The sequence below is a fragment of the Oryctolagus cuniculus genome, chromosome 1, assembly GCF_964237555.1.
Source record: "Oryctolagus cuniculus chromosome 1, mOryCun1.1, whole genome shotgun sequence".
NCBI lineage: Eukaryota > Metazoa > Chordata > Mammalia > Lagomorpha > Leporidae > Oryctolagus > Oryctolagus cuniculus.
In genome coordinates, this window is record NC_091432.1 from 116790971 (window position 1) to 116805104 (window position 14134).

General features: G+C 41.5%; 2 protein-coding genes across 3 annotated transcripts; both read right to left on the reverse strand.

Annotated features, from left to right (window-relative positions):
- Positions 1–844: 844 nt before the first annotated feature.
- LOC103350573 (olfactory receptor 8B3-like) lies at positions 845–5292 on the reverse strand. The gene is made up of 2 exons (XM_070060937.1): positions 5284–5292; positions 845–1786 (listed from the first exon to the last, which is right to left on the reverse strand). The coding sequence occupies exons 1-2, from the start codon at positions 5290–5292 to the stop codon at positions 845–847; spliced, it is 951 nt and encodes a 316-aa protein (XP_069917038.1).
- A 3866-nt stretch (positions 5293–9158) lies between these two features.
- LOC103350571 (olfactory receptor 8B3-like) lies at positions 9159–13649 on the reverse strand. Of its 2 annotated transcripts, none has more exons than XM_008267083.4 (2): positions 13639–13649; positions 9159–10077 (listed from the first exon to the last, which is right to left on the reverse strand). In XM_008267083.4, exons 1-2 carry the CDS (start codon positions 13647–13649, stop codon positions 9159–9161), a joined length of 930 nt encoding a protein of 309 aa, XP_008265305.4. The 2 variants fall into 2 exon arrangements, with proteins under 2 accessions (XP_008265305.4, XP_069921443.1); XM_070065342.1 differs by lacking the exon at positions 13639–13649 and adding an exon at positions 10941–10949 and having other exon boundaries at positions 9159–10082.
- Positions 13650–14134: the final 485 nt, after the last annotated feature.

Consider the following 14134-nt stretch of genomic DNA (forward strand, 5'->3'; position numbering starts at 1 on the left):
TTAATTTTTATGAAACTGAGCAGTTTATAATACATCACACTAATGCACATATTGAATAGAGCTTGCAACTCAAACCCAATTGTGTGCCCCTTCTTGATTGTGGCTCTACCCATCCTTTCCTTTTCCACCCTGGTTCAGCTGTAATCACTTTTCCTGGATTTTCTTTAGAGCTTCCTCATTTATGTCAAGTCCAATTGACATCTGCATCTAACCCAGAAAAAAACAAACAGAATGTAAAAGAGGCACATTTTAGTTTGGGTAATACCGCTGGTTCGAGTTCTGGCTGTTCTACTTCCAGTCCAGCTCTCTGCTGTGGCCTGGAAAGGCAGTGGAAGATGGCCCAAGTCCTTGGGCCCCTGCACCTTCATGGGAGACCTGGAAGAAACTCCTGGCTCCTGGCTTCAGATAGGTCCAGTTCTGGCTGTTGCAGCCATTTGGGGAATGAAGAAGCAGATGGAAGACCTCTCTCTCTCTCTGCCTCTGCCGTCTATAACTCTGCCTTTTCAAATAAATATATAAATCTTTAAAAAATTCTCTTAACCATGCTAAAAAAGAAATAGAAGCCAAATACAGAAGTTTCATTATATATAATACATATATTACACACATATATTTCTATATATGTTATTCTACCCTTAAAATAATACAGTTACTTATCAAGTTAATGAATAAAATATTTTTATTTTAAGTTCTAAACACAAGAGCAAATATTATCTTGGGAAGAATAGAATAAGAAGTCCACCACTAGAATATATTCAGTATATATATATATATATATATATATATATATATATATCTCCAGACTTTACCTGTTCTGTAACTAATGAACATGGACATACTATCTCTATTTACACTTTAGTCTAAGCAAGGTTTTTCTCAGGGCAATTGTAACATCTTTGTTCCTCAAGCTATAGATTAACGGATTCATCATGGGAATCACATTTGTGTAACAGACAGAAAAAATTTTTCCCTCATCCAGTGTTCCAGCAGAGGATGGCTTAAGATACATTATTGCTCCTGATCCATAAAACAGAGAAACAGCAGTTACATGAGAACTGCAGGTGCTGAAGGCTTTAGATCTGCCTTCAGTAGAATTGACATGGAGGATGCTGGAGAGAATGAAACCATAAGAGAGAAAGATGGTGAGACTGGGCACAATGATGTTGATGCCAACCACAATGAAAACCACCAATTCATTGACATATGTGCTGGTGCAGGAGAGCTGCATCACTGGGAGGATGTCACAGAAATAGTGGTTGATGGTGTTTGCATCACAGAAGGTCAGTCTCAGCATGCATACAGTGTGGGCCGTGGCACCTGAAAAGGCCATCAAGTATGAACCAAGCATAAGGCTGAAACACACTTTAGGGGACATGACTACAGTATAGAGAAGTGGGTTACAGATGGCCACATAGCGATCATAGGCCATTGATGTCAGCACATAGCATTCAGAAATACCCAAAAAACAAAAAAAGTAGAGCTGCACCATGCACCCCGTGTATGATATAATATTCCTCTCTGAAACAAAGTTCACCAGCATTTTGGGTGTAAATACAGAAGAATAACAGAGGTCAATGAAGGACAAATTGAAGAGGAAGAAGTACATGGGGGTGTGAAGGTGTGAGTGCAGCCCAATCAGAGTCACCAAGCTCAAATTTCCCAGCACGGTGACCACGTACATGAATAGAAACAGGAAGAACAGGGGCAGCTGGAGATCTGGCTGGTCTGTTAATCCTTTCAGGGTGAACTCAGTCACAAGGGAGCCATTTCTTGGAGCCATTCTTCTCTAGGGTGTCTGTGGGTGAAGGAAGAAGGGTGCTGTTAGAGGACAGCCCAGCTCTTCCCACCCTACCTCATCCGCAGTGTGAGAGGTGTGCAGGAATGAGCCTGTGAAATGAGCCCTTGTAGAGCTCCACCAACCCAGCCTGCAGAGTGCAGGGCAGCAGCAGCAAGTGCAGTCACCAGTTCTGGGATAAAGGACAGGAGGGCTGGACCAGAGCAGGATGGTTTGTTCTCTTAGCATTTGTTCCTTCACTTGAGCCCTCCATACCCAAACTCACTCCCATTAAATTTTGAAGAAGTTGACTTAGTCATCCTGTGCTGGCCTCCAGTGCACCTTAGACTATTGAGTTGGAAACCAAAACATTCTTTCTAGAACTACACTAGACAAGCATAGTTTGGGAAAGTTTACATTACATTCCTAAGTCACAGAAAAAGTAATCTCTTTAGAAGGCAGATGGTACAGTCCACAGAGATGCGACTTACTATTACAGATGCTGAAATCCCTGAGCCCATTAATGTCTCTGAATCTTTGCTCTCCTGGAATGCATTCTTTTTCTAGTTTTATTTGCATCTCAGGATTGTGCAAAATGGAGATGGGATGGGTATAACCTAGTTTAGGTGCCTGGTGTCCATCATAAAAATAGAAAACATTAACACCCATGTAATTCATGAACTCATTCCATACCTCAGCGCTCCTTGTCAGGTGGTGTATCCCCAACTTCTTGGAAGAGTAACTTCTCCTTCAACTCCTTTGGTTCCAAGAGGATGCAGTCCACACTTGATCCCTGATATGCTCAGTAAATACGTCTGAACTACCCATCATGATTTATGTTTGTGAATTCAGATGGTCTCCAAACTGCACTTATCACGTCATGAGAAAATTAGGTTTATGAGAGTTTAATTAGATAATGTGCTTGATTATACAAAAGACAGAAACCTGTTCAGTTTCTTCCTAGATTACAGATTCTGGGTGTCAAAGGAGAAAGGGAATTGTAGATACACCTTAGATGGTGATCAGGCTGCAGTTCCTGAGTGACTCAATATTTTAATCAAGTTTTCCCTTCTCTCAGGGGATTGTACATCTCCCAAAGCAAGGCCAAAAATAAACTCCCATCTCCCTACTGTCTAGATTTCTACAAGGAAATCTATTGTTTGTTTGTTGTTTCTTTCTTTCCACGTTCTAAATTGCAATTCCCATAGGATCTAGCTCTACACTCACTTTTTTCCTTATGTGAAAATTAACAAAAATGGAAGCAACTCATCTCAGGTGCATTCTCTCCTGTGATATCACCAGAATCAGAACTTTTTGCATATTTTTATTTCTCAAAGATGTAAAATAAATTTGATTTCTTAAATTTATCAACTTGAATTATGACATAGCATAGTTGGGAGATGTAGGAAAAAATATCATTAATCATTAGGGAAAGGCAGATTAAGATCCTAATACTCCTGAGGCCAACTGGAAGGATGAAAATCATTTCTGTATATTTTCACAATTATGATGTTTTAATTATCATTGGCATTTTAAGGAATTAATACTTTAGATTCTCAAGGTCATAGAGAATGTTCAGTAATTACTGCAACACAATTATAATCAATTCTCAAGTTAATGTGATCTTATAAAAAAGAACAGGGTGAATGTGGTTCTGTGTTTTAATTCTGAGTTTCCTTTCATCAAAGAGAGATGAAAAATCTTATCTGACAAAGTTTATTAAGGAAAATACTTACCAATATGGTAGAAAGGTTTGCGAATGAAATTTTAAAATATGGAAGAACTAGGCCTTCTTTGCCACAAATTCACCTCAACACTGTGATATATCACATACTACAAGTCTGTACAACATTGACTTCCATCACCTTATGGATGTTATTGGAAATTTCTTGTTGCCCACTCAAAACAGAAATTTCTCTGCCCAAGTCTGTGTATGTTTATCTTACCTCTCTCGATTTTCTTCTGTGAAAGTCCTTTAGTAATTCCCAACTACGCCAATTATGCCTTCATTCTCTGTGTTTGCTTAAGATTTGTTTATTGTCACACATAAGGAGAACTCTAATGACAGGATTGTAACCTTATTTGATTATGAATATTTGCATGAATATATAAATATGTGTACAAAATGTGACCTAAAACAAATTTTATAAAATGAACATCTAGCAATCCACCATCAGATCTACAAATTAAATATAGCCAACAACTCAAAGCCATTTGTGTGCCTCTTCCTGTTTGAATCTCCATCCATTCTTCCCTTCTCCATCCTGGTTCTGTTGGAACCACTTTCCTGGCTTTTCTTCAGAGCTTCATCACTTTCATAAAGTCCCACTTCCACATGCATCCAGACCACAGAAGCACAAGTAGAATATTAAAAGAGCACACTTTGCATTTGAAATGGTGTTTGTCATGTCTAGAACCTAGTGACAGGCCACATTGCACTGCAGGAAAGACTGGAAATGTGTGTCTTGGAGGGTGAGCAGCAGCAATCTCTGCCACCCTGAGACATTCATTAGTGGTATCTATCAAATATGTGTTGCAAAGCTAAATAAGTTATGGAATGTGAGACTTGTTGCTGACCCTGGAACTTAATAAACACCTGAATACAAGAATGGTTACAGCAAGCCACCACATGTGGTTTCATTTTATGTATAGACAAATATAAATGTAGGATAAACCCACATATTTTGAATTAAACAACAGGGAGTGAATATGAAATGTGCCAGATACTTTCTGGACACTTGATTATCTGAGCATTTTTGCCTTTATTTGTTTTTGAAGCTTTTTTACTCATTGCTCTCTAATTTCTAAAAGTTAGTAAGTTATCATCATTATAATGGTAATAAACCCTTGCAAATTTAGAATAAAAATTCCAATTCCCAGACTCATCTCCACCACTCACAAACTGATTTGGAACAAGTCAGGAACATCTCTGAGCATCGGGCTCATCATCTATGTAATGGTAACTAGGATTCCATCTTGCACCCTCCAAGTCCTTCTCTGAGGAGCACACAGAATGACAGATGGGACATTGCAGAGGAAACTTTGCCAATACTCCTCCTAACAGCAAGTGTAACATCTGCCCGTGTACTGATATTTGAAGTCTATTAACCCAACTTACGTCAGCAAGAGACTTACCCAGTACAGGGAACATTCCAGCCTCCCTTCACTTAGGAAGAGGGCAGACTCTGCACTCAGAAAGTAAAAGCTTACTACACTGAATTTAAAGGTGTTTGAGACCACAGGACCACTGCATGTAATTTACATCATCTAGTATTCTGTTGAATTAATGACGCCACAGAGAAAAGTTATCTGTCAGACCGATGGAAAAATATCATATCAGTATGCAACATGGTCATTATGCCACCAGAATCAGTTTTCCAGAGTAATACTAACCATATAAAACTAATTTTAGAATATAGGAATATCATACATACGATGTAACTCTACAAAGATTTTTCAAAATCTCATGGAAAATAGAAATAAAAGATGACTATTTGGGTTCAAAACACTTCTGACATTCATATGGTCTTTTGATAATAAGAGTTTTGCATGGAAATTTAGAAGATGCCTCAAATTTCAGTATGATGGTCCACTTGTATCTTTCTGTTACTGTGTCTGATTATTCTTGTGACATATAGTACATTGCCGCACATAGACTGTGGTGCAAATGTGTGTGTGTGTGTGTGTTCTTACATAAACAAAGATATGATTGAAGCAATAATTGTGGTTTCCACTAGATTCAGCAGAGCTTTATGTTGAGCCCAGCCTGAAACCACTGAATACCATCTAAATACATTGTCAAAATCTTAAAGTGTCCTATACCATGCGAATGATGTTAGACATTGAGCATATATTACAAGATGGAAGACAATGACTTGTGTGTGTGTGCCCTGACAATGCAAGCAGGGGTGCAATGTAAAGGGTAGTGGAAGGTTCATGAAGGCGGGAGTTTTAGGAAAGACACAGATGTACAACTCAAATTTCCTTTACTTCTAGCTGTCATCAGCCTTAGGCAGAGTAGATTCTGAACACTCTCATTCCAAATTAATCCTGAAAATAACAGGAGCTTGAGTAGAGAAAAATTGTGCTAAATGGATTCAGCATGTATTCAGCAAACTTTCTTCCTGGTTCTAACAGAGAAAAACCAAGCTTTCTCAACAACTTAAAAACACTCCCTGGCCGGCGCCGCGGCTCAATAGGCTAATCCTCCATCTGTGGCGCCGGCACCCTGGTTCTGGTCCCGGTAGGGGGGGTGCCGGATTCTGTCCCAGTTGCTCCTCTTCCAGTCCAGCTCTCTGCTGTGGCCCGGGAGGGCAGTGGAGGATGGCCCAGGTCTTCGGGCCCTGCACCCACGTGGGAGACCAGGAGAGGAACCTGGCTCCTGGCTTCAGATCAGCATGGTGTGCTGGACACAGAGTGCGGGCCGCAGCGGCCACTTGGGGGTGAACCAATGGATAAAGGAAGACCTTTCTCTCTGTCTCTCTCTCTCTCACTGTCCACTCTGCCTGTCAAAAACAACAATAACAACAACAACAAGAAACAAACAAAAAACAAAGCAAAACAAAACAAAACAAAAAACCACTCCCTTTCTAGAACACAGGCACACTCTAATCACTTCACTTACAAAAACTTCAAAATTTTTCTATGGGGGGTGTAACACTCCTGACTTTGTTCCTCTGACACACCTGCCTTTCCAAAAGAATACTTGCATGGAGTTTACAAGCTCCAAGTTGCTATCAGCTAGCTCATCTCTGTTAAAACTTATCAGCCACCTTCAACTTTTATGACCTGTCTCTATATGCTTATTTCCGATTATTTCTTCCAAAACTTATGATAGAATGTCATACATTTTAAAGAAACATATTGTTCTTCATGGACATATTTTTATTTGTATTTGGAGGCTCATCAAAAGAAAGAATAGTGCCCATGATTAACACAACATTTGGGCTGACTCAAGTAGTAATAAATTAGGTAACAGAGGCAATGCACAACTGAACTTCTACAGAAGCTTCCAAATAGCTCAGAGATTATTTATTTATTGATTGATAATTTTTTCTTTCATTAAGAAAAGCAATTTTTTCAAAAGGAACACTAAGCAAGGATAAAAAAATTCCTTTCCTTAGAACTTATGTGATGGGGCCGGCACCATGGCTCACTTGTTTAATCCTCCACCTGCAGCACCAGCATCCTATATGGGTGCCGGGTTCTATTCTTACTTGCTCCTCTTCCAGTCCAGCTCTCTGCTGTGGCCCAGGAGGGCAGTGGAGGATGGCCCAAGTATTTGGGCTCCTTACCCGTACGGGAGACCAGGAAGAAGCACCTGTCTCTCTCTCTCTCACTGTCTATAACTCTACCTGTCAAATAAAAAAAAAAGAACTTATGTGACAATACAGCACGATGATGCTGAGATCAGGAAATAGATTGTGAGTACTTTGTTAAACTAGAAGTCAAGGGTTCGATGAAACCAAAACCCCTAAAATCAGCAAAACAGTCAGCAAAATACTTAATGCTGCTTTTCCCAATTTCTATATATTGATTGGAGATTTCTACAATGGTAAAATAGTGTATGTTGTTTTCCTAAATAGAACTAAGGCAACAACCACCCTAAGAGAAATGTATGCATCATCTAGGAGCAAAGCACCACCAACATTCAAAGTTGAAATATTTTCTCATGCTCATGTTTACTAAAACCAAACTAATAAAATGAAGTGGGCAGAAAATACACTAGAAAGAGCAGTACACTTGCAAGCAAAAATGAATAGTGTTTCACAGGTTTTCTCATCAAGGAGTTGTGTGACGTTAAGGAAGTCACTGAGCTCTCTGAGCATCACGAGTCACAATCTAATATGGGCCACTTGGTATGTAGAGAAACATGGGAACCACCCACCAAAAGCAGCTTACTGCACACCAGAGAGCTGTAGGATGGGTTCTGTTTGATTATCTTCATGCAACCATCCGCATCTGTGACTCTGGCCTTTGAAGAAGACACATTCCTCCTGCCCAATGGAGAATGCACAGACAGTGCAGCCAGAAGATCTCAAGCCAGCTGTGAATGGCACCCAACAGGGCAAAGATAGGAAACCCACACCTGGGGCTGGTGTTACAGTGCAACAGGTTGAAGCACAGGTTTTGAGGGCAGCATCCCACATCCGGCTGCCAGTTCAAGTGCTGGCTGCTCTGCCTCTGATCTAGCTTCCTGCTAATGCATCCTGGAAAGCAGCAGGTTATGGGTCTAGTGCTTGAGCTCCTGTCACCAATGTGTGAGACCTGGATAAATATCCTGGCTCCGGGCTTCAGCCTATTCCAGCCTTGATTGCTGTTGCAGGCACTTGAACCTGCATATGCAAAATAACTCTCTCGCTCTCACTCTCGCTCTCACTCTAGCTCTCTTTCTCTCTCTCTCTCTCTCGCCTCCTCTCTCCCTTTCTCCTCTAATTCAAACTTTCAAATGCATAAATCTTCATGGGAAAGAAGCCAACCCTCCATGGCACAATGTAACCAGCTGTTACTTTACTTAATCATTATAGAACCATTCCTTTTTTTTTTCAAGAGAAACAAAAGAGTCCTTAATAACAATGGGAAAAAATTTCCTTAAATTATCGTACAGGTGAAATGCAAAAAAATGTAGAAAGAATAGTGAAAATGGTAAAAGGGGAAACTCAACTTTCAAAAAAGATTGAAGCAGGTTTTAGAAGACTCAAATCCCCTTCACCCTGGTAAAGAAGAAATGACTAGAATGTAATCATTGCACAATTTATATATACTTCAAAATACCATGTTCTACAGATTAAAGTCACACAGTTTCCTGTCAAGTTAATGGATGAAATATTTTGTTAATTTTAAAACCCAAAGAGTAATTATTTTCTTAAAAAAGAAATAGAAAATAAGTGCCCTCAAAAAAGCAACTTTTAACTGTCATTAAATAAAAAACAAAAAAACAAAAAAAAAACTCCCCAGCCCTAAAATCACCTGCACAGGAAATGCTATCTTTATTACCTTTAAGATTCATTTATTTTACATGAAAGCATGATGGGGGTAAGGGAGAGGAGTGGTGGGGAATGAGAGAGAGAGAGAGAGAGAGAGAGAGAGAGAGAGAGACTGTCCCATCAGCTGGTCTACCTCCCAGATAGTCTCAACAGTCAGCACTGGGTCAGGCCAAAGCCAGGAGCCATGAGATTCATCTTGGTCTCCCACATGAGTGGCAGAGACCCAAACACTTGGGCCATCATCTGTTGCTTTTCCCAGGCCATTAACATGGAGTTGGACTGGAAACAGAGCATCCAAAACTTGAACCAGCACTCATATGGAATAGTGTTACAGGAGAAAGCTTTGCCTATTATGCCACCACGCTGGACCTGAACACACTATATTTGATCAAAATATTCTAACAGGTTTTTCTCAGGGCAAGCTTAACGTCCTTATTCCTCAAGCTATAGATTAAGGGATTCAACATGGGAATTACATTAGTATAAAACACAGAAGAAATTTTTCCCTCATCCAGTGATCCAGCAGAGGATGGCCTAAGATACATTATTGCACCTGATCCATAAAACAGAGAAACAGCAATTATGTGAGAACTGCAGGTGCTGAAGGCTTTGGACCTGCCCTCAGTGGAGTTTATTTGAAAGATGCTGGAGAGAATGAAACCATAAGAGAGAAAGATGGTGAGGCTGGGCACAATGATGTTGATGCCAACCACAATGAAAACCACCAATTCATTGACATATGTGCTGGTGCAGGAGAGCTGCATCACTGGGAGGATGTCACATAAGTAGTGGTTGATGGTGTTTGCATCACAGAAGGTCAGTCTCAGCATGCATACAGTGTGGGCCGTGGCACCTGAAAAGGCCATCGTGTATGAACCAAGCATAAGGCTGAAACACACTTTAGGGGACATGACTACGGTATAGAGAAGTGGGTTACAGATGGCCACATAGCGATCATAGGCCATTGATGTCAACACATAGCTTTCAGAAATACCCAAAAAACAAAAAAAGTAGAGCTGCACCATGCACCCCGTGTATGATATAATATTCCTCTCTGAAACAAAGTTCACCAGCATTTTGGGTGTAAATACAGAAGAATAACAGAGGTCAATGAAGGACAAATTGAAGAGGAAGAAGTACATGGGGGTGTGAAGGTGTGAGTGCAGCCCAATCAGAGTCACCAAGCTCAAATTTCCCAGCACGGTGACCACGTACATGAATAGAAACAGGAAGAACAGGGGCAGCTGGAGATCTGGCTGGTCTGTTAATCCTTTCAGGGTGAACTCAGTCACAAGGGAGCCATTTCTTGGAGCCATTCTTCTCTAGGGTGTCTGTGGGTGAAGGAAGAAGGGTGCTGTTAGAGGACAGCCCAGCTCTTCCCACCCTACCTCATCCGCAGTGTGAGAGGTGTGCAGGAATGAGCCTGTGAAATGAGCCCTTGTAGAGCTCCACCAACCCAGCCTGCAGAGTGCAGGGCAGCAGCAGCAAGTGCAGTCACCAGTTCTGGGATAAAGGACAGGAGGGCTGGACCAGGGCAGGATGGTTTGTTCTCTTAGCATTTGTTCCTTCACTTGAGCACTCCCTCTCTAGTAAAAGTGGAGCCTGAGATCTTAGACATCCAGTGCTCCCCTCCAATGCAGATTAGACTAATGAAGTGGAAACCAAAGCATTGTTCCTGGGGCCCTGCACTGTACTGCAGTGGGTTCACGCCCTGGCCTGAGCACTGGCATCCCATATGGCCACCGGTTCTAGTCCCAGCTGCTCCACTTCTTGTCCAGCTCTCTGCTATGGCCTGGCCTAGCAGTGGAAGAGGCCCAAGTCCTTGGGCACCTGCACCCATGTGGGAGACCGGAGGAAGCTTCTGGCTCCTGGCTTCAGATCAGCACAGTTCCAGCTGTTGCGACCAATTGGGGAGTAAACCATCATATGGAAGACCTCTCTCTCTCTCTGCCTCTGTTCTCTCTGTGTAACTCTGACTCTTAAGTAAAAAAATAAAGAAATCTTTTTTTTTTTTATTTGACAGGTAGAGTTATAGACAGTGTGAGAGAGAGACAGAGAGAAAGGTCTTCCTTCTGTGGGTTCACCCTGCAAATGGCCACTAGAGCTGGCGCTACGCCAATCCGAAGCCAGGAGCCAGATGCTTCCTCCTGGTCTCGCAGGTGGGTGCAGAGCCTGAGCACTTGGGCCATCCTCCAGTGCCTTTCCAGGCCACAGCAGTGAGCTGGACTAGAAGAGGAACAATTGGGACTATGAACCTGGCGCCCATATGGGATGCCGGCTCCGCAGGGGGAAGACCAACCAAGTGAGCCATAACGCCAGCCCCCAAAATAAATAAATCTTAAAAAAAAAATGTTCATAGAATGGCAGATGTCCTAAACAACACCCTGGCCTCAGAATCAGCCATTAAGGCGTTCAGATCTGGCAGAAGAGCCATGAGAGTATTTTAGGCATGGAAAGCCAAGACACTCTGGAAAATAAAAAAGAAAAAGAGGACCTAAATGAAAGATCTCTGTGAGTGAGATCTCAGTATAAAAAAAGGGGCCATTAAAGAAGGAGGTACCTTTCTCTGAAGGGAGGAGAGAACTTCCACTTTGACTATGACCTTGTCTGAATAAGATCGAAATCAGTGAACTCCAAAGGCTTCCATAGCCTTGGCAACTCATGACTAGAGGCTAGGGAGATTACTGAAGCCATAAACAAGAGTGTCAATTTGTTAAGTCAACAACAGGAGTCACTGTGTACTTACTCCTCATATAGGATCTCTGTCCTTTATGTGTTGTCCAATGTGAATTAATGCTATAACTAGTACTCAAACAGTATTTTACACTTTATGTTCTCTGTGGGAGCAAACTGATGAAATCTTTACTGAATATATACTAAATCGATCTTCTGTATATACAGATAATTGAAAATGAATCTTGATATTAATGGAATGGGAGAGGGAGCAGGAGATGGGAGGGGTGCAAGTGGGAGGGAAGTTATGGGGTGGGGGAAGCCATTGTAATCCATAAACTGCACTTTGGAAATTTATATTTACTAAATAAAAGTTTGAAAACATTGTTCCTAATGCTAAACTAAGGAAGCGTGGTCTGGTAAAGGTTAAGTTGCCATCTGTGCCACAGAAGAATGACAGAGTTCTGTCTGTGGAGCAGGAACTGGTGTGGGCTCCTCCCTGCGACATGTTCTCCCTGCTTGACTTGCATTCAGGATTGCACAAAGTGGGATCAGGGCAGGATAGTCTAGTTTAGAACCCTGGACTCCATTCTTTTTTTATTGTTTTAAATATTTATTTATTTTATTTGAAAGACAGAGTTACAGAGCAAGAGATCTTCCATCCACTGGATCACTACCAAAGTGGCAGCAATAGTCAGGACTGGGCCAGGCAGAAGCCAGGAGCCAGGAGCCTGGTGCACTATCTGATCTCCCACATGGGTGGCAGTGGCCCAGACACTTGGGCTGTCTTTCATTGCTTTCTCTGGCCCATCAGCAGGGAGTTGGATTGGAAGTAGAGCAGGGAGGACTCAAACCAGCATCCATATGGGATGCTGGAATTTCATACAGAGACTTAACCTGCTGCATTGCAAAGCTGACCATTGTCTCCATCCTTAAACAGAGGACAATAACATTCATACAATTCAGGAACTCACTGTCCTTAGTCCATACCTCCGTCCTTCCTTGTCTTGTAGTTTAATCTTCTGTTCTTGGAAAAGTAGCCTCAGATTCCATAATTTTGAATCCTTCAATTCCTTTGGTTCTAAGAGGATGCCATCCACACCTGGTTCCTGATATGCCCTGGAAATATTTCTGATAGCACAATGCATGATGATTTCTAATAGCATAATGTATGATAATACATTTTTCTCTCTAGCACCAGAGAAAAATAGAGTCTTTATGATTACCACACTTACCATTTGATAAGAACACAGAAGATTTAAGTAAGTTTATTATATAGTGTACCTGGTTATAAAAAGGATAGAAGCTTGTTCAGTCTCTTCCCAGGAGAACGGATTCTGGATGTCAGACAGGAAAAGGGGGATTGTGTTTACAATTAGACTGAGTACTCTTTAGCTCCCGAGTGAGTCACAGTTGTACTCAAGTTTTCCCTTCTCTCAAGGGATTGTACATCTCCCAAAGCAGGGCCAAAAATCAACTCATATCTCCCTACTGTCTGGATCTCTTCAGGGAAATCTATTGCTTGGGTATTTCATCTCACATCCCAAATGGCAATTCCCACAGGATCTGCCTCCAGACTTACTGATTTCTTTACCTGAAAATTTTCAAAGATTAGAGTAACTCAGGTGCTGCCTGTCTTGAGAGTCATTAGAATCATGTTTAATGATGGTCATCCTTTCTAAATTAGTGACTTTTAAACACCTGCTGTAGATGTCTACATGAGTGTATGGGCAAGTCCTTTTTAAAAAATGTGTATTTTTTTTTAAAAAATGTGTATATCTTTATATCTTATTTATTTGAGAAGGGGAAGGAAGAAGAGAGAGAGAGAAACTCCCATCTGGTTTACTCCCCAGATGCCCACCATGACCAGGCCTGGACTGGACTGAAACCAGGATCCAGCAACTCTATCTAGGTTTCCCAGAATGGGGGCAGGGACCCAAGTACTTGAACAATCAGTGCCGTCTCCCAGGGCCTGCATGAGCAGGAAGGTGAATCTGGAGTCTGAACTGGGAATCGAAGGCAGACACCCAGATGTGGGATTCAGGTGCCTTAACAACGCCAAATGCCCACCACGTGCTCAGAACTTAACTGTATCATTTTAGTAATAAGAACATCAGTTTATTCTCATCCTAGCAAAGAGTGGTGGTTGTGGAATAAGAGGACCTTCCTACACTCATTGACTACATAGTACATTGGGCAACTAACCTAACCTCCATGTGCTTCTGGCACAGAATTCCTAAAATAGGAGTAGTAACAATAATATCTCACTCACTGGGTTGTTGTGACAGTTAAACAAGGTACAAGGAATACGGTTACATGATGAACAGTAAATACCAGTTGTCATTACACACGTTCCCATAACTTCTGATAGACGTTCCATACATACCTTTCCTAATTTTTTCCCTTTAATTCTTCTGTTCCCCTAAAAGCCATGAGTTCTCTAAAACCAAACATCACTTCTGTCTATTTTATTCTTTCTTCTTGGCCCTAAGTGCAGTGCAGAATACAAAGGAGATCCCACCCCTCTCTTTGGGAGTGGGGAATTACATCCTCTGGCTAAACCTTCAGAACATTGTCCATATATCTCACATACTCAGAGGAGTCCACAAACACAATGACTCCCATCCCTTTCTTCAGCCACCATACCTACTCAGGCACTTTTTAGATTTAACTAACTTTTAGGTTCTCCTCACAGTTAGGC